The 18,642-nt window shown below is 52.7% G+C and overlaps 1 protein-coding gene across 1 annotated transcript in view; it reads right to left on the bottom strand.

The window, feature by feature from the left end:
* Positions 1-18,642, bottom strand: part of Pepd (peptidase D) — a 143,760-nt gene that overhangs the window by 84,581 nt on the left and 40,537 nt on the right. Inside the window, exons 7-9 of the mRNA XM_005081773.4 lie at positions 16,147-16,191; positions 2,321-2,396; positions 246-292 (exon numbers count right to left, since the gene is read on the bottom strand). Of these exons, the coding sequence (XP_005081830.2) occupies positions 246-292; positions 2,321-2,396; positions 16,147-16,191 (168 nt within the window). The remainder of the gene's footprint in view (positions 1-245; positions 293-2,320; positions 2,397-16,146; positions 16,192-18,642) is intronic.

Genomic DNA, 18,642 nt, shown 5'->3' with positions numbered 1-18,642 from the left:
GACCGTAACCGCTGCCTGGGATCTCAGTTCTGCGCATGGTCCCCGCTCGGTCGGCACGCGGCGCGCCAGCCCCTCATCTGTTACTTGCTTGGGGAACACAGATTGCTGGGTTCTTTTTGCACTTTAACCCTTCCTTACGCAGAGAGAGGCGGAGAGAGAGACAGAGAGAGAGAGACGCGGAGAGAGAGAGACACAAAGAGACGCAGAGATACGCGGAGAGAGAGACGCAGAGAGAGACGGCTTACCTTTCCATCTCGTATTCTTTCATCCCGGGCTTCACGGCCTTCATTACCTAGAGCACGGGTATTAAGCAAAGACATTTGCACTAAGCAGGTGACCGATGCGGCCTTACAAATAATGTATAATGCTTTCCCAAAAGCTCCTCTTTAAATGGGAAAAAAAAGAGGGGTGATCCACGCACAGTGGCGCAGAAGAGAAGTGACAAATGGGACCTTTTAACAGCTCCGAGACCCTCAGAGTTTATTTAAACCATCGTGGAGCAATATAAATGTCACGCTCCAGCTTGCAGGGGGCCGGCAGCCTAAAGACAGACAAAGGATTTGACCAAGATATTTGGCAAATCCTGAATATTCAGAAAAGGTCTTATTTATTTGTTTGTTGTTTATTATTTATTGACTTTGCCTAATTTTTATAAACAGAGAAATTAGCTGGGACAAGAGAGTTCACAGGCTTTCAACTACCCTCGTCACCCCTAACGTTAAGCTGCGATGGCCCCTGAGCAGGCAGGCTTGGGCGGTTTTCAAATACTGGCTTCCTTTGCACGCGAAGATGTCTTTGGAGAGCGGGTGATGGGTAGAGCTGGTAAAGCTGCAATCCCAGCACTGGGGAGGTGGAGTGGAAGGATTGTAATTGTGGGATGGCCTGGGCTACACGGTGAGCTCAAGGCCAGCCTGGGATATATAGCCAGACCCTGTCTTCAAAGTCAAAAAGAAAAGGAGAGGGCTCAACGACTAAAAAGTACTTCTTGGTACAGCTGAGCTGTGGCGGCGCATGCCTTTAATCCCAGCACTTGGGAGGCAGAGGCAGGCGGATCTCTGTGAATCTGAGGACTCTACAATGTGAGTTCCAGGGCAGCTAGGCTTGTTACACAGAGAAATCCTGTCTCGAAAAACTAAACTAAAATAAAACTTTTAAAAAAGTGCTTGCTGCTCACTCAGGACGAGAGTTTGTGTCTCAGCACTCACACTGGGCAGCTCGCAACTGTCTGTCACTCCAGCTCCAAAGAATCCATCGCCCTCTTCTGGCCTCCAACAGCATTGCACTCACATGCACATGCACTAACACAGACACATGTGCAAATACACACAGACACAAATAAACAAACGACAATCTAAATAAAAATTAAGGGGGAAAAGGGATGGTGGTTTTGTGGCCTGAATAAGAATGTCCCCCACAGGCTCATAGATCTGAATGTTTGGTCACCAAGGAGTGGCACTATTTAGAAGGATTAGGAGGCACGGCCTTGTTGGAGGAATTGCATCGCCGGAGGTAGGCTCTGAGGTTATAGAAGCCCAAGCCAAGCCCACAGTCTCTCTCTGTCTGCTGCCTCTGGATCCAGATGTAGAACTTTCGACTTTGCTAGCCTGCCATGATGATAACGGACTAAGCCTCTGAAAGTGTAAGCCAGCTCCAATTAAAGTCTTTTATAAGAGTTACTGTGGCCATTGCAATAGAACACTAGCAGTAGGAGCTGGAATCATGGCTACAGACATAAGATGCTTTAACACGAGCTGGGCTTGGAAGTAGGGCCATTTGTTTGGGACAGTCCCTGAGGCCTGGGATCGTAACCTTCACGGAGGTGGGTGCCTTAAGATGGAGAGAGTGAGCAGAGGGTCTCCATCCCTGCCCTGCACCCTCCAGGAAAGACAGAATTCCTCCTGAGAGACTCCCTGCCTTCCATGTGGTCCTTGGTGGCCACAGCGATGCAGCTTGTGATGGTTCAGACATGAAATGTCCCCCACGGGCTGGTGCGCTATAACACTGGGTTCCCCGTGGGTTGGTGCAGCCTGGGGGAGGCTGTGGAACCTTCAGGAGGAGGAAGGGGGCGCTGATGAGTCTGAACTGAGGTCTACAGCCCGGCCCCACCTTCACTCCAGTCTCTCTGCTTCCTAGCCAGCTGAGGTGCCAGTCTCCGTATGTCCTGCCACCGTGGAGTCACCCACGCCCCCGAGTGGCCCAGCACTCCACCATGACAGACTGTGAGCCGGAACAAAGCCCCTCCTCCCTTAAGCTGCTTCCCGTCAGATGTTCCAGCACTGCAATTGGCAAGGTCATTTACTGTACTGCCCAACCAACTCACCTCACGGTGGGCCTCACTGGAGATCCGGTTGGTGTAGCGCAAAACCTCCAGCTCCATGTCTGTCTTGAACACCCGGCTGCAGTGGGGAGAGAGAGAAGTCAGTGACCTGGCAGTTGAGGTGCCTTGTTCTAAAATGAGCCTAGCTAGTGTCAGGCTGACATAAGACTAACGGGCTCTTCACCACTGAGCAGTGTCCTCAGCCATTAACCTGCTTTACACCGACACACAAATGTACATATTTACGGGTACGATAAGGCATTCCTGCATGTTTAACGATCCTATCAGTACAATTAGCAAATTATTTACAAAACCCTCAGGCATACACTTTATTTCATTTTGAGACGGAGGCTTACCAGACAGACTAGGCTGATCTTAATTCTTTACGTAGTCCAGGCTGGCTTTGAACGTGCCAGCCTCCTTACTCTGCCCCCAAAGTGCGAGGGTCACTGTGGGAACACCAGACCTTGAGCAGAGACCCACTTCCCCTTCTGCCTGGGAGTAGGCAGCTGTAAGACAATGTTTACTAAAAACATGTTTACTAAAAACAATACAATGCCTGGGGGCATTAAGTTCCTGGAAAAGGCCTGCCCACAGAAACCACCCTGACCTCGACCTTGTCCAAAGACTAACCACCTCTTCTGCCACGCCCAGATCAGTTTCTGGGGTCAGAGCAGAACCAGCCAGGGTAGAGGGGAGAGCAAAAGCTTCTCTGGTGGGAGCCTTTCTTAGGAAGTTTTCTTGAACCTTTTTGGGGCCTGCTTAAAGTTTTCTTTACATCGTTGAACAAGTCTCTGTGTTGTCAATCCCCGACACCCTCCGCACGTTCTCGGACACAGGCCGCGCAGCAGACGGGACAGGTCACAGTTAATGTGTCACCATACATAGCTATATATCATTTCTTTACATTGACGTTCAAAACTCCCTTCCGGCAGCTAGTTCTAAATATTCAGTTAGCTGACACCAATCACCTCTCTCCATCTGCACCCCTCTGCCCATCAACCACCCTCCCGATCTCTCCACACAGCCTTCCATGCTCTAGTTATATTCTCTAACTCCAAAGCATGCAAAGGCTTTTACCCTAACAAAGGGGTTTTCATTGTTGTTGTTGTTTTAAAGGTATACCACACTTTTACCCTAACAAAGGGGTTTTATTAATTTATTTTTTAAAAAAAGATAAACCAAAGGGGAATAAAATAAAATATGGAGTAACCTTTCTTCTTTGCAGTTCTGGGGATGGGACCAGGACTCCTGTGTACTAGGCGAGGGGGGGGGGAAGCTTTCCTGTGGAGCTACTTGCAAACCCTGGAGGGCTACAGCCGGTGCAAGGGGAGGGGGGGATCTCTTTGCTTTCTTAATGGAAGCCTGCCCTCAAGGACGCTGGGTGGTGATGTTAGGACAGGGAGGAGCTGCCACCGGGGGACATTCTGTAGCTCAACCCAGTTTTACGATTCTGTTCATTTTTTTTTTAATTGTTGTTACTTTTACATTTTACAGTTATCTTCTCGTCCCAAACACGGAAGATTTACCGCTCAATAAAGCACAGAGGAAAGGGTGAGGAAAGCATCATGGGATGCGATAGGGGCTTCCCGCAGCCCCGGCTTACAAGGGGGAAGAGAGAGGGGTGCAGCGTGCACAGAGCAGGTCACAGAGGGCCCTGTGTATGGCCAGGTGGCAAGAGGAGCCCAGGGAAACGCCCAAAGGACCACACACTCAAGGCAGCGCTATGAGGGGCGGCAGGCAGGGCGTGCGGCTGGGCTCCATCTACCGTCCCTGTGTTATCTGCTCTAGAGGAGCCCTCTCTCTCTACCCCTCAAAAAGAAAAATCGTTAGCCTACATTAATCATACAAAATAATGGGCTTCACTTGGATATTTCTACGCTTTCATTTTTTCATAGTAGTGCAGGCCATCCTGGAACTCATGATTCTCTGGCTGACTCAGCCTCCTTGGTGGTGGGACCAAGGGCGTGTCCCCCACGCCTACTTTCATCCAGATGTGTGCGCGATGTGCCTCATCACAGCTGACCTTCCCAATGCCCTTTCCTGCTCCCCTGCTGGACCACCTCCTCTTCCCACACGGTCTCCTTTCTATGCACACGCACCATGCACAAAGCCCCCAGCCTCCCATAACCCACCTCCCCCACCACACAGACACTCGTGTGGCGAGGTACCACCCTCTCTGAGCCTCGCTTATTTCCCTTAACATGATGATCTCCCGTTTCATCAACTTTCCTGTAAACGACACCGTTTCATCCTTTGTGGCTGAGTCACACTCCTTGGTGCATAGAACACCACATTGGCAGGCTGGTTCTACAGGGCGGCTGTTTCGAAAGATGCGGCAATAATCACAGGCGTGCAGCCGTGTCTGCAGGGTTACGACTTTGGCCCTTTTTGGTTAAACACGAGGGATGGTATATCTAGATCATACGGTAATTCTATGAGATTTTTTTTCATGAAAATCACAAAACATTTGTAGAGAAAGATTGAAAATTCACACGGTTTCAAGAATTTGAACCCCCTAATGAACTTACTGGCACGCATCCTTCTGGGTGTTTAGAATTTATCCGCTGCAAATACGGCCAGATGGCTTACTCTCTCCCTTCTCCTTCCTCTCTAATTCTACTGAGTTTTTGAAGAACCTCCATACTGATTTCCACAGTGGCTCTACAAGTTTACATTTGTACCAACCAAGACAGCCTACAGAATGGCAGAAAATTCACCGGACAGGGGATTACTACCCAGTGTTCTTGAAAAAACAAAAGTTGTCTTCCTTAGGCTTTCCACAGACGGAAGAGGCACCGTGACTGCGGCAACGCTATGAAGGGAGACATTTAATTGGGGCAGAGGTTTAGTCCATCATCATCATCGTGGGGACAAGGCGGTGTGCAGGCATCTTGCTGGAGACAGAACTGAGAGGCTTTATTATTATTATTATTATTATTATTATTATTATTATATTGTTATTGTTTTTTCGAGACAGAGTTGCTCTGTGGCTTTGGAGGCTGTCCTGGAACTCGCTATGTAGACCAGGCTGGCCTCAAACTCACAGAGATCCGCCTGCCTCTGCCTCCCGAGCGCTGGGATTACAGGCGTGCGCCACCGCCTCCTGGCAAACTGAGAGTGTTTACATCTTGATATGCAGGCACCAGGAAGTGAACTGAGTCACTGGATGTGGCTTGAGCGTACGTGAGACCTCAAAGCCCACCCTCCAAAGTGACAGACTTCCTCCCACCCCATCTACTCCAACAAGGCCACACGACCTGATCGCGCCATTCCCTGTGGGGGCCATTTTTGTTTTTCAAACCACCACAAAAATCAAGACTGAAAGGACGAATGGCCCAGTCAATAAACAGACAAATGCACGGGTCAGGCAGTTCTGAAAAGGAGGCATGCACAATGGCCAATAAGCACACAAGAAGAAAACCTCCAGCAGCCTTAGCCATCAGGGAAACCCACTGAGCTCCCACGTCACTCTGCGGAGCTCTCTAAGGAGGTGCTTGGGTGACACTTTAAGCCTGCCGTGAGAGGCGCCACGTGGTGAATATGCATCCACCTTGCTAGTAAGAATGTGCCGATCTGACTTCCCAGCCCTGGCGGTGCATTAAGAATGTCCCTCTCGCCGGGCGGTGGTGGTGCACGCCTTTAATCCCAGCACTCGGGAGGCAGAGGCAGGAGGATCTCTGTGAGTTCGAGGCCGGGCTGGACCGACAGCCTCCAAAAAAAAGAATGACCCTCTCTCAAAGCCTGGGGACTCAGGAGACAGAAAAAGCAGTTATAACGTGGGAAGAGGAAGGCTGCGGGGGGGGGGGGGTGTCCGGGTGCTACAGGAGGTGACGATGGGAAGGAAGAATCCAGGTTCCCAGTGAGGAGGCCTCCAACAGCAGGACCCAGAGACCGGGAGAGGAGACCGGAGAGCAGGCCAAGGGTTTCCTTCATGTCCCTTTTAATGGCCCATTCAGCTGCTTTGCAGAAGGCCGCTCGCCTCACCAAGCTCCCCCGTGACCATCTTCCCTCTCAAGAGGGGAAGGAAGCCAGGAGCCTCCAAGATCAGCCACGCTAGCGTGGCCAGGACCTGCGTCTCTGTGCAGGGGCACCCAGCATCCACCCGTCTGCCTGTCCTCTGCGGGACACAGACCTTGTCTGTGCCGCCTAGAACAGAGAGCCAGGGAGAGGGAGGAGAGGATGGCCGGGAAGGACGGTCTCTGAGTGCCACGGACTTGAGTCATTCCTCGGACTCCACCAGAAGTGGCCAGCCCTCGCTGGGGACCGCACGGAAGCAGCTACGTCTCCACGATGCCACTCATCCTGGGCAGCACCCACCGGTTACTGTGAAATGAGGAAGCCCCGTGGCGAGGGAGGCAGAAACACCACAGAGGGGAGACCGCTCCCTTTCCTGAAGCCTGACTACACTGGGGAGGAGGGGTTGCTCTGATTCCACAGCAACAGGTGGCAGCTCCCTCAGGGGACCAGAACGCTCGATGGTGCTCTGCAGAAGGGGCGGGTTCAGTTCACGGTGGAGGCCCGCATCCACCCACACAGGATGCCTCTGTGACCGCACCCACCCACAGGAGGCCTCTGTGACCGCACCCACCCACAGGAGGCCTCTGTGACCGCACCCACCCACAGGAGGGCTCTGTGACCGCACCCACCCACAGGATGCCTCTGTGACCACACCCACCCACAGGAGGCCTCTGTGACCGCACCCACCCACAGGAGGGCTCTGTGACCTCACCCACCCACAGGATGGCTCTGTGACCTCACCCACACACAGGAGGGCTCTGTGACCTCATCCACACACAGGAGGGCTCTGTGACCTCACTCCACCCACAGGAGGGCTCTGTGACCTCACCCACCCACAGGATGGCTCTGTGACCTCATCCACACACAGGAGGCCTCTGTGACCTCACCCACCCACAGGAGGGCTCTGTGACCTCACCCACCCACAGGAGGGCTCTGTGACCTCATCCACCCACAGGAGGGCTCTGTGACAGCTGCATCTCATTCCTCACGCCATCCCCCACAGACCGCAGGCATCTCCTGGATGCAGTGACTCGCAGAGTGATGACACAGCTAAACCAGAGGTGTGAGTGTGTGTGTGAGTGTGTATGAGTGTGTGTGTGGTGTGTGTGTTTGAGTATGTATGAGTGTGAGTGGTGTGTGTGAATGTGTGTGAGTGAATGTGTGTATGAGTGTGTATGAGTGTGTCTGGTGGTGTGTGTGAGTGTGTATGAGTGAGTGAATGTGTATAGGTGTGTGTGGTGGTGTGTGAGTGTGTGAGAATCTGTGTGTGAGTGTGTGTATGTGTATAAGTGTGTATGAGTATGTATGAGTATTAATTGTGTGAGTGAGTGTGTGAGTGTGAGTGAGTGTGTGAGTGTGAGTGAGTGTGTGAGTGTGTATATGAGTGTGTATGAGTGTGTGTGGTGTGTGTGTTTGAGTATGTAGTATGTATGAGTGTGAGTGGTGTGTGTGAATGTGTGTGAGTGAATGTGTGTATGAGTGTTGTGGTGGTGTGTGTGAGTGTGTATGAGTGTGAGTGAATGTCTATGGGTGTGTGGTGGTGTGTGAGTGTGTGAGTCTGTGTGTAAGTGTGTGTGTGTATAAGTGTGTATGAGTATGTATGAGTATTAATTGTGTGAGTGAGTGTGTGAGTATGAGTGAGTGTGTGTGTGTATATGAGTGTGTATGACTGTGTGTGTTTGAGTATGTAGTATGTATGAGTGTGAGTGGTGTGTGTGAATGTGTGTGAGTGAATGTGTGTATGAGTGTGTATGAGTGTGTGGTGTGTGTGTATGAGTGTGAGTGAATGTGTATGGGTGTGTGTGGTGGTGTGTGAGTGTGTGAGAGTCTGTGTGTGAGTGTGTGTGTGTATATAAGTGTGTATGAGTATGTATGAGTATTAATTGTGTGAGTGAGTGTGAGTGAGTGTGAGTGAGTGTGTGGGAGTGTGTGTGTGTGCGCGCCACCTCTGTCATCCCCACCCCATCTCCTGGGCTTGGACTACTGGTCTACCCCTCTCTCCACTGCTCCTGCCAGTGCATTGCAGTCCCTGCCTGTGTCTACCCATCCACAGGACCCCGCTCTGTTTGCTGCAGAGTATGGGGGGGGGCGGCATGGGAAGAGGCCGTTGGCACGGAGGCTGTCCACCACCTGCTCGACTGATGACTATGTGGTCCTCCCAGTCTCCCAGCCCCGCAGGGGCTCCTCTCAGCAGATGAACAACTGAACAGCAGGCTAGGGGGTGGGCCGTTCTGCCTCCCCTTCCACAACCGCCACATTTTCTGTCTCCAGACATACCCTCTTCTTCCTTCTCCTGAGGCCGGCTCCCGGCCCTACCTGCCAGGATTCTGGATACCCGACACCTCCATCACCCTCTTTGTCCTTGAGGAGGATCATACTCTATAGTTCAGGGTGGCATCAAATTTCCCATGGAACCCAGGCTAGCTCTGAACTCTAAATCTTGCAGGCATATGCACCACAGCAGCTGCCCACAGGGGCCAGTGTAACTGCACCCTCTTGCAGTAAAATCACCTGCACCCACTCCCCTCTCTTCCAGCCGAGCCCCCCAAAACCAGCTTCTTCACCCAATCTGCACCCTTCTTTCTGCCTGTGCCAACGTTCCTGTTCCTGCTCCTGGGACCCAGGGCTCACCAGTGGACGCAGGCATGGCCCATTCTCTTCTGCCCTCCTCCCCTATTCTGTCCCCCAAGCCCCGCCTAGCCCACTTTGCCTTCTACGCCTCCCCCTGTCTCTGGTGTAAGCCTCTGACCTGGGCCTCCTGCTAGGACCCAGCATGAAACAATCCCCACTGTGCTCTGGTCTCAGCCGTCTTCCTGCTGCTGAAGGCTGACACCTGCCTTCATGTCAGACATCTCCCTCTGGCCTACTGACAGCCCACATCCAACCCATGGCTCAAGGCTGCCTTCACCTGCAGAGCTTCCCACACACACCCCCTCCCCAAATCTCCAGACTCTCAGCTCCAGCCCTGCCTACTCCACACAGCGCCTGGGGTCGTGGTGAGGCAGGGCAGCCTCTGACCTCCTCTAGCTCACAAACTTCCAGTAGCCCCTGGGCCTCTACTGAAGGAAAACACCACGACCCTCACTGTTTCCCACAGGCGACTGCATGCGGCCCTTCCCGAAGCCTCCTCTCTCTTGTCGGGAGCCAGCTCCCGCCCTTTCCGCTGGCTCGATGGCCCCCACATCCCCCACCCTAGGCCAAGTCCTCCTCTGCTCCCAGGTAGGAGAGGGATCCTTCTAGAAGGGATGCACTGAAAAATCTCCTTTAAGCCCCTTTCAAAAGGCTGGAGTGGACCTGAAGAGCGGGGACCCACAGTGACGGACATTTGTGGCCCAAAGCAGAGCTGTGGAGTTTGCACTTATCACCCATTGTCTGATTAGGATAGCAAGACATCACATAGGCTAGGGACTTCTGGAAATGACTGGTCTGTCTCACTTTCAGAAAAAAGAGAGGAGGCAGGCATGCTAATAACATACAGCTGTAATCCCAGGACTTTAAGAGGCTGGGACAGGAGGAGCGTGAGTTTGGGGCTAGCCTGGGCTACATAGTGAGACCTTGTCTCTCGTCCTGGGCTTGGAGGTGGGCAGAAAGAGGCCTCTGTCTTCCTAGTCCTGGGCAGGTCCTCCAGTCTCAGCATCAGGGGGAGTCGACCGGGACTGGACTGCTGTCTTATCAGGCCAGCAGCAAGAAGAGGTTCAGGCTAGACCCCTGCCAGCAGTGCTCTTACCCACCCCCTACTAGCCCCTGGCTCCTCCCTACAGTAGACTACCATCTCCATCGAGATCCCACCCGATTCTCTCTCCCAAACAGAGACTGCACGCGTGTAACGAGTAGGGCTGGAGGCTCAGAGCCCTGTCATTAGGCCTCTGGCTGATTTAGCCAGGACTACTTAAACAAAAAACAAAAAACAAAACAAAACAAAACAAAACTGGCTGGAGTAGCCCACCCCTATAATCCCAGCATGTGGGAAACTGGGGCAGAAAGCTGGAATTTGAAGGCAGCCTGAGCTACTTAGAGATACTTTGTTTCAAAAAACAAATACACAAAAACCAAACCAAACCAACAAAAGTAGAACTAAGGCAAATTACGGAGGAAAAGCAGTACTCAGGCCTGGCTGGGACTTCGGCCTCTCCTGACAACCTAAACTTAAGCAGATATCTGCAGATGCGGATGTAACCAGTTATACAGCCCTGGGTTCTCCTGGCCCGTGGATTCTCCCAGGGGCCGGGCAGAGAGGGGCCTGTCCGGCTTGGTTGGTTAATCCAAAAACACAAGCCCAGATACTGCCTACAACACAGTCTTCCAGGTGATGAGGCCACGTCTACCATGTCTGAGCCAAAAGGACAAACAAGGGGGGTTCTCTGTCCTCTAAAGGTTAACTGAGCCCGAGGGAAGGATTCTCGTCTTCCAAGGAGGCACGAGGTGACTCCTGAAAGCATGTGATCCACTCGCCAGTCAGAGATCACCAGGCGAGGTCGAGGCCGCCTCCCACGGGGGGCGGGGGGGGCTGCGGGGGTAAGCTGCTTGAGCTTTCAGGCGGGGAAAGAGGTACAGGTGCTATGTGCTGGAGATGTGGGCGCTGCATGGCCATGGGGCTCATCATCATGCCCGGGGGGGGGGGGGGGCTCACTCAGAAGAGCAGCAGCAGACCAGGCCTCGAGCACTCGGGGGGGGCCAAGAGGATCCTGAGTTTGCGGCCAGCACAGCGAAGAGCTACATATGAAGCTCAGCAGCAGAGTAGTCAGGCGCACGCGCACACGCACATACATGTGCCGCCAAACCCCCTCCACCCCAGGCACCAACATGCGCTTGGGGAGAGGAGGAATCGCAGACCTCACCCTGGAGCCGGAGTCCCCTACCACAGGCCTGAAATGACAAAAACTATACGAGGCAGAGATTTATTTGGGCAATCTCTTTTTTTCTCCTTAAATAGTCACAGGTCACAAAACTGCCTCTAGGCATTAAACCCAGGATTAAGACATCAATTAACTGAGGTCTGAATGCGGCACTGATTAAAATAGTAGCAAGACAGGATGAAGGATTTCCCAGGTCAGTCTCTACGCATCAAGGTGCCAGGTTTTTTTTTTTTTTTGAATAAAATCCATTAACAGGGCCAGGAATCCTCTCTCTCCCAAAGACAGAATGCACAGAGAATGGACCTGCGGGAGCCAGGCGGGCAGGAGTTAAACACCAAAGGACTCCCAGGCTCTGCTCCCAACCACTCCTCCACACTGGAGACCGAGTGGTCAAACGAAGAGACTCACACGGTACCGGGGATGGAAGAGAGAGGGGCTGGCTGGAGCTCTGTGTCCTCAGAGGCTCCTCCAACAAGCCAGAGCCAAGCTCAGCCCCTGGAGGAGTGGGCGGGGCCAGGCATGTGGGAGGAAGTCCCCTCCACACGGGGCCACGCCCGACTGTGCCGTGATGGCGCTGGTAGAACAGGTACTGGGACTCCTTGGGCTTGGGCGTCAGTGCAAACAGAGCCTGGCGTCTCTGCTCTAGTCCTGTGAGTGCTTCCTTTATTTGGGTCGGATTCCGATCCAAGGCCACACACTGGCACGTCAACACCTGAAGGAATGTTTGTCTACAATCTGATGAAACTTGACCCACTTCATTCCCCCTCAATGAAGGCAAGAGAGGAACTGAGGTATTTAGCCTCTAGCGAGCAGGAGGCTCAAGGGTTTGAGTCCAGTGTGGGCCACATAGTGATACCCAGTCTCAAACACAAAACTAAAGATTACCTAAGGTACAGAACTATGAGCTTCACAGCGTCCTGTTCTAACTCCCTATGCTGCCTGGTGTTTTGTTTTGTTTTGTTTTGTCAGCTTGACACACAGCCAGACATACCTGGGTAGAGGGAATTTTAATTTAGAAATGCCTCCGTAAGACCGACTGGTAGGCAAGCCCGTGGGGTGTTGTTTTGACTGATGATTGATGAGGAACGGCCCAGCCCACTGTGGGTAAAGCATCCCCTAAGCAGGTGACCCAGGAATGCATCAGAAAGCAAACTGAGCAGACCTTGGGGAGCAAACCAGGAAGCAGCACCCCTGCAAGGTATCTTCTTCAGTTCCTACCTCCAGGGTCCTGCCCTGACGTCCCTCAGTGATGGGCTGTGATATAGAAGTGTCGGTCACATAAACCCTCTCCTCCCCGAGTCCCTTTTGGTCATGTGTGCTATCACAGCAACAGACAGCAGACTCTCACAGACAGACAGATCGCGCCCTGACAGCAGACTCTCACAGACAGATCACGCCCTGAATAGGGGCGACTGCCTCTAAGACTGAGAAGACAGAGAAAGGAAGGGTGTCTTGTCTGCCCCAGGAGAAATCCAGCTCACGGTAACTAGATGCTCCCCCCACCCACCCCCCCGAGTGCTGGGACTTCTCTGGAGTCACCTGCTACAGCCAGAACTGAGATAAGGAACAGTCAGACCACAAGCTGACCCAAACTGCTTAGCTGTACAGGTTTTTTTAGTTCTGCCCAGCCCCACCCCAACCCCCAAAACCCTCATACGATGCCCACCAATGGCCGAGACCCTTGTTCCCACCTCCAGCCAGTGACAATTCTCCTTTCCGCCCGGTCTCTAAGGCTAGTGAGCAGATCTAATTTGTTGGGCACAGTGATGCTCCCCATCCCGTCCCCCACTTTCTGGTGTGCAGGAACCGAGTTCTCCCTCTGCGTTGGGGATCTCCAGTCCTTCCATGAAGAAAGGGTCTGTGAAGAGTGTCAGGACCAGGAATCTAGGGCATCGTCTACACGCATTTTTAAATTTGGGAGATAGTCCAGTGAACCTCTGTCCTGAAGGACTCCCCCCCTGCAGTTTGGCAGTTTGACTCCTGTGAAGGCAGTAGGCAGAAGAGCAGAAATGTTACCTACAGCCCGCATTTTAATGCATTCAGGCAGCTTTTCACTGTGTGTAATTAACACCTCTAAAACTGGCATATGACTCAAATGAACACGGTTCTCGCTTAAGACCTAAGGAGATGCTCAGCAGCCGTGGATACCCTCGCTGTTCCGCGAGTTCTTAGCTGCAGCCCCTGGCACAGAGCGATGAGAGGGAGGAAGGCATCTCCTTTTATTTCCTACCCTACCTCCAGATCAATTTCATCCTCTACAAAACAGCAGAGCGGAAGCCCAGCCTGAATTACGGCAGTGGCATGCCTGCTCTTAGTAAGATTCAACTTCTGACCTATGCGTTCCAGCCGCGGCACTGGACAAAAGGAAAGAATTGTGCAGTTATGATCTCGTGTTTGTGGGCAGAGTACAATTATGGAAGAATTTACAGGAAATCAAAAGAAAGGCGCCGCTTGAGAGGATGGAAAACAATAAAACGGTCACACAAAGGAAATGAATGCCACCCAAAAACAAAACATAAAACCCGAGAGCACAGGCTCCCCGCGCCAGGAGACCTCGCAGTCGGACTGGTCCTAGAAAAGCCCCCAACGCCCCAAATGCTAATCTGGGCCTGGGGTATTGTGTGGGTGCCAGGGTTGCTCTCCTACACAGCCCCTGCTCTCTGGTCCTGCTGTGCTTAACCCAAGACTCAATCCAAGGGTTCCAGGCAGCCGGCCTTCGGGGGGGAGGGGGGTTAGAAGGGGGGGGAGCAGGCACTCAGGCAGGCCCCAGACTCCAGGGCACTTAGCTGAGCGACAAGAGGCTGTTGTCAGACTGTGGAGCCAACAGCCTGGGCTCATGACTTTTCTCTGGGTGAGTCACTAACTCTCGGGGCCTCAGTTTCTTCACCTGTAGGATGGGAATAACTAGAGTAGCAGCAACCTCTTGAAATTGTGCCAAGCCCAGTGTTTATCAGCACAGGCCTTACACGGGGAGGCTCGGCAGGGGCCGGTGTTGGTAAGGCATGCCAGCTGGACTCCTGTCCCATGCAGTCACCTCGTCAACTTTACAGATGTAGAAACGGGGACTGGCAAATCCTACTCTCACCATAAGGGGGGGGCGGCGGATATTACCACGGTCTCTCAACTGAAGCTCTGCAGACAGAAATGTTCAGTGGTCCTGAAAAGAGCCTGAGACTAGTTCTACACCTGAGCTGACAGTCTCCCTTCCCCTGGGCAGATTCCATCCATAGGGCCGAGCGGGAGAGAGCAGGCAGCCAGAGCTTTCATGACCTGGGAGCAGCTGGGTGTGCTGGCGTGTACCTACAGTTCCAGCACTGGGGCAGGTGGATCTTAAGTCTGAGGTCAGCCTGAGGGATAAGGTAACACTCTGCCCAGACAAGTAAGCAAAACCCAGGGGCTCCCAAAAGCGTGACACCAAATATTCTTTAATATCACAGAAAGCCCACCTGCTTCAGAGATGAAGGACCCACTGCTGCTGCTGCACCCAGAGCCCTGCCCTGGGCTCCGGCAAGGAGGGCAGTAACTGTGGCTATGATGGATCTGCCAAGATCAACTGTGTCACTGCAGAGACTGGGCCCTGTGCTATTAAAACACACCCCCGGGGCGGCAAGGACAATGTGACATTTCTGAAATTGTTCTACTACCATCAAATGCCAAATAAGTCCTTTTTGCTGCTCGCTCTAATAAAGCTGTGGCGAGATATTCTTATGAGCACAGACTCCACCTTGGAGCCGCGCAAATGTCACTGGAATTAGAGTGAGCCTGCTCTAACGTGACGAAATAATGGCTCATCCCCCGGGGGGGATGCTGGAGCTCACGAGCCAGCTGTGGGTCCCCAATGCACTCCCCACGGTCAGTGACCTAGGGGGGTCACAGTGAGGCAGAGGGTGGACACACTCCCCACGGTCAGTGACCTGGGGGGAGGTCACAGTGAGGTGGGCACAGGCCGATTCCAAGGACTCGGGATTTGTTCTGCTGCGTGAGTGAGCTACAGAGACAGACACGGGTTTCTTGAAACAAACAAGAAGAGACGCCACGAGCCTGAAGGACGGTCTCCTTCCTCGCTGAGTATGTGGCTGTGACAGGCACTGGGCCAGGGTTACCGCCGACACCTGTCAGCAGCTGTCGGGCCTCTACCCGTCTCCCATGGGCGCCTGCCTCAGACTCAGCTCACCCGAGATCGGTCTCAGATCTGTTGCTCTCAGTGACGTCGCCCTGCGGCCTCCGTGACCACGCGTGGCAACTGGTTCCCACTCCTGCCTCTAGCCAAATCTAAATGGCTTTTGGGAATACAAACCTGACCAACACTCTCCTAAGTCCTTCAAGTTCCCTGAGCTTCCGTCTCCTCTCTGGAGACGACGTCCCTCAGTTCACTCAGAGGCCACTTCCCTGGCTTTGCATGACCACACAAGGCCACCATCCGTTTCCCCTTGAACAAACGGTTCCCTAGCCCTCAATTCCCGACCCCCAGTTCATTCACCGTGCACCCCCCTCACCTCCATTGTGTTTGGGACACGGCATCCCCACAGACCTCCCAGGGAGGCGGGAAACGCCACCACGGGCTGGGGGTTGGAAGTCAGGCGCCTTCCACACCCCCTCTAGGAAAGCCTGCCTTTACTCTCCCAATTTCACAGCGAGTGCAGCCACCTAACGATAAATGCTGCTCTCCTGCCACCGGAGAGCAGCTCGGTGGCCTGGGAAGAAAATCGATGTGACACGCAGAAGCCACTCCCGAGCCTCAGAAGGTTCACCCCGAAGCCACCCCACAACCCAGCTGTGCTGCATGCAAGAGCTGCTATGGGGGAGCCGCAGGCAGGAAGAGCGTGGATTAACAGGGCTGCACATGCACGTGCCGAGACTGGTTCTCTCAGTGGGGTGGTCAAGAGAACTGTCTCCATCCTCCACCAGCCGAGCACAGCACAGAGCCCCGGGAGCCACGGGCCCAGCACTCACCATTCCACGATCTCTGGGTGAAGAATCGTGTTGTTGACATTGAACCTATAAAGAGAAAACACACCAAGGGCATTAGCTGGATGGCCTAGCAGATCCCAGCGGTAAGTACCTCGCTCAACACAAACACACCTGGAGGAAGATGCTGTTCACCTCCTGGGGGCCTGGAGGCCTGGGCTGCCAAAGCACGGTCAGTGGAGACCAAGAATTTTGACTATAAACCACTCCCTCTTCCCTGCTAGGCAGACCCTTTATCAAGTTCATTAACACACACATCAATGCGAGCATCAGAAATGGGGAACAGAAAGAATATTGGGGGGAGGAAACTGAACTTTTCACTAATTTTATAAAAAAAACCACACACACACACACACAATCATAAAAAAACTACACATCTTTTTTATTAAAAAAAATCATTGCATGTGCATGAATGAGCATCTTGCCTGCATGTATGTCTGTGTCCCATGTCGTGGAGGTCAGAGAGAATTCCGGGACTGAAGTCACAGACAGCTGTGGACCACCATGTGGGTGCTGGGAGTTGAAACCAGCTCCTCTGGAAGAGCAGCTCTCCAGTCCCTTGAAGTTCAACGGTCTCTAAGACACACTACAGTCAGACCGCCAAACGGCTTATGCTGGTCCTGAACTGACCGCGGCAGGACTCAGGACTTTTCAGTTTCCTGACTGGGATGTGATGAGGAGGACCTACGACTGGGTCGTTCAGCTTCCAGTTTCTAATCTTACAAAAGGCTGATGGGATACAGCACAGCTGTCAATCAAGGAGCCTCCGCATCTTTCGAGCACAACGAGAATCTCGCATGATCCCCAGTATGTCCTGATCAGCGGCCAATTCCGCACCAGACACTAAGACAACCGGAAGGCGTCGGGATAACATTCAAAGAATTGAAAGGAAAAAAAAGAACAAAAGAATGTCAGCAAAGATATGCTTCAGAAACGAAGGAGAAGGGTCTCACTGTAACCTGTGGCCCTGACTATATGAGAAGCACCGTCAGGTTCCATCACGTGTGGAATGCGTGTCAGTTCGTATATCCAGATGGGTAAGGCCCGCTGCCAGCCCGATTGTCTCAGACAGCCATACAACTCCTTCACCACCTTCTGTTAAACTGGTGTCAGGAACTGTGAGCCACAGACAATCTTTGTGGATCTGAAGCCCGCAGGAACTTATGAGATCCAAAATGACCCAAAGGACGCTGCCAACAACTATGTCCACGGCTATGACATTGCTGGCAAGCTCACCAAGCCAGCTTGGACTCGGGGCTTCCTGGGTTTGCACAGCTTTGGAAAGGACTCCGGTTCTAACCTCACTTCTGTGGCAAGACGTCTGAACTGGAGTTCTCCAAGTGTTCACAATCTATAGCTTTAACTTGGTCCTCAAACCACCCACCCTGAGCGCTCAGGCTGTGGCTTCATGGAGGACAAGGAGGCTGTACGGCATCAAACACCCAACCGGTGCCAACCTCAGGCACCTCATCACTCAAACTGCCTCCTCCATCATAGCCGTGCCACTCAAAGCCCACTCCCCCCACCCCCGCCATGAACCCAACAGAGTTCCACACCAACTATAGCCCTACCTGTGTACCTACTTCCCCTTGGCCGACTGTACTGCAGCTGTCACTGCAGAGGCTCCTGTTGGTAGCAGAGATCAACAAAAGAGCTGCTTTGGGGTTGCCGATCGGATGGTAACACGTGACCCCCAGCACAGCCAAGTTCAAGCCCTGCTGTCTCCTGCACTGTGGAAATGTGCTACCCAAGGGTGGGAATGCCGTCACTGTTGCCCTCAAGACCAAGAATAACAGCCATGGAGACTTCGGGGGCTTCAAGGTTGGTACCAACCACTTGGCGGTGGAAGAGAACCAACTCTTGCAGGCTCTCCTCAGACCCCCACATGCACGCACACAAGCGAATAAACGCTTAAAAAGTGGATTTTTGTTTTGTTGTTTGTGTTTTAAAGGCAGCGGTTGGTGCCAGAGAGATGGTTGGTGGGTAAGAGTGTACATCACTCTTCCAGAAGAAAGGAGTTCAATTCCCAGAAATCATTTTAGGTGGCTCCTGTAACTCCAGTTCCAGGGGATCTAATACCCTCTTCTGGCCTCTGCAAGCACTGAACACAAATGTGCACATTCACAGATATGAATAAAAATAAACCTTTAGGAGGGGTCACAGGTAAAGGTGACCATGCAGGCAAATATGGAGACAGCATAAACGTAGCTTTTGCTTGTGATGTCTTTAAAAATTATCAACAGACACATGCATGCACACACATGTGACTATGCACACACACACACACACACACACACACACACACACACACAACCCCTCCACACATAATGACAAGAGAAAAAAGTCTGAGAAACGGGATGACTCAATTTGTCACCAAGTGTCATGTGACCAGAGACAGCTGCTGAGTGAGGGGCCTGGAGAAATGACCCTGACTGAGGGGAGCACGGGGCTGTCTTCAGGTGATCCAAATGTCCCCACACT

This window comes from Mesocricetus auratus, unplaced genomic scaffold (assembly GCF_017639785.1).
Source record: "Mesocricetus auratus isolate SY011 unplaced genomic scaffold, BCM_Maur_2.0 Super-Scaffold_100046, whole genome shotgun sequence".
Lineage (NCBI taxonomy): Eukaryota > Metazoa > Chordata > Mammalia > Rodentia > Cricetidae > Mesocricetus > Mesocricetus auratus.
The sequence above is the reverse complement of the archived record's forward strand: the minus strand, read 5'-3'. Positions and strand labels throughout refer to the sequence as shown.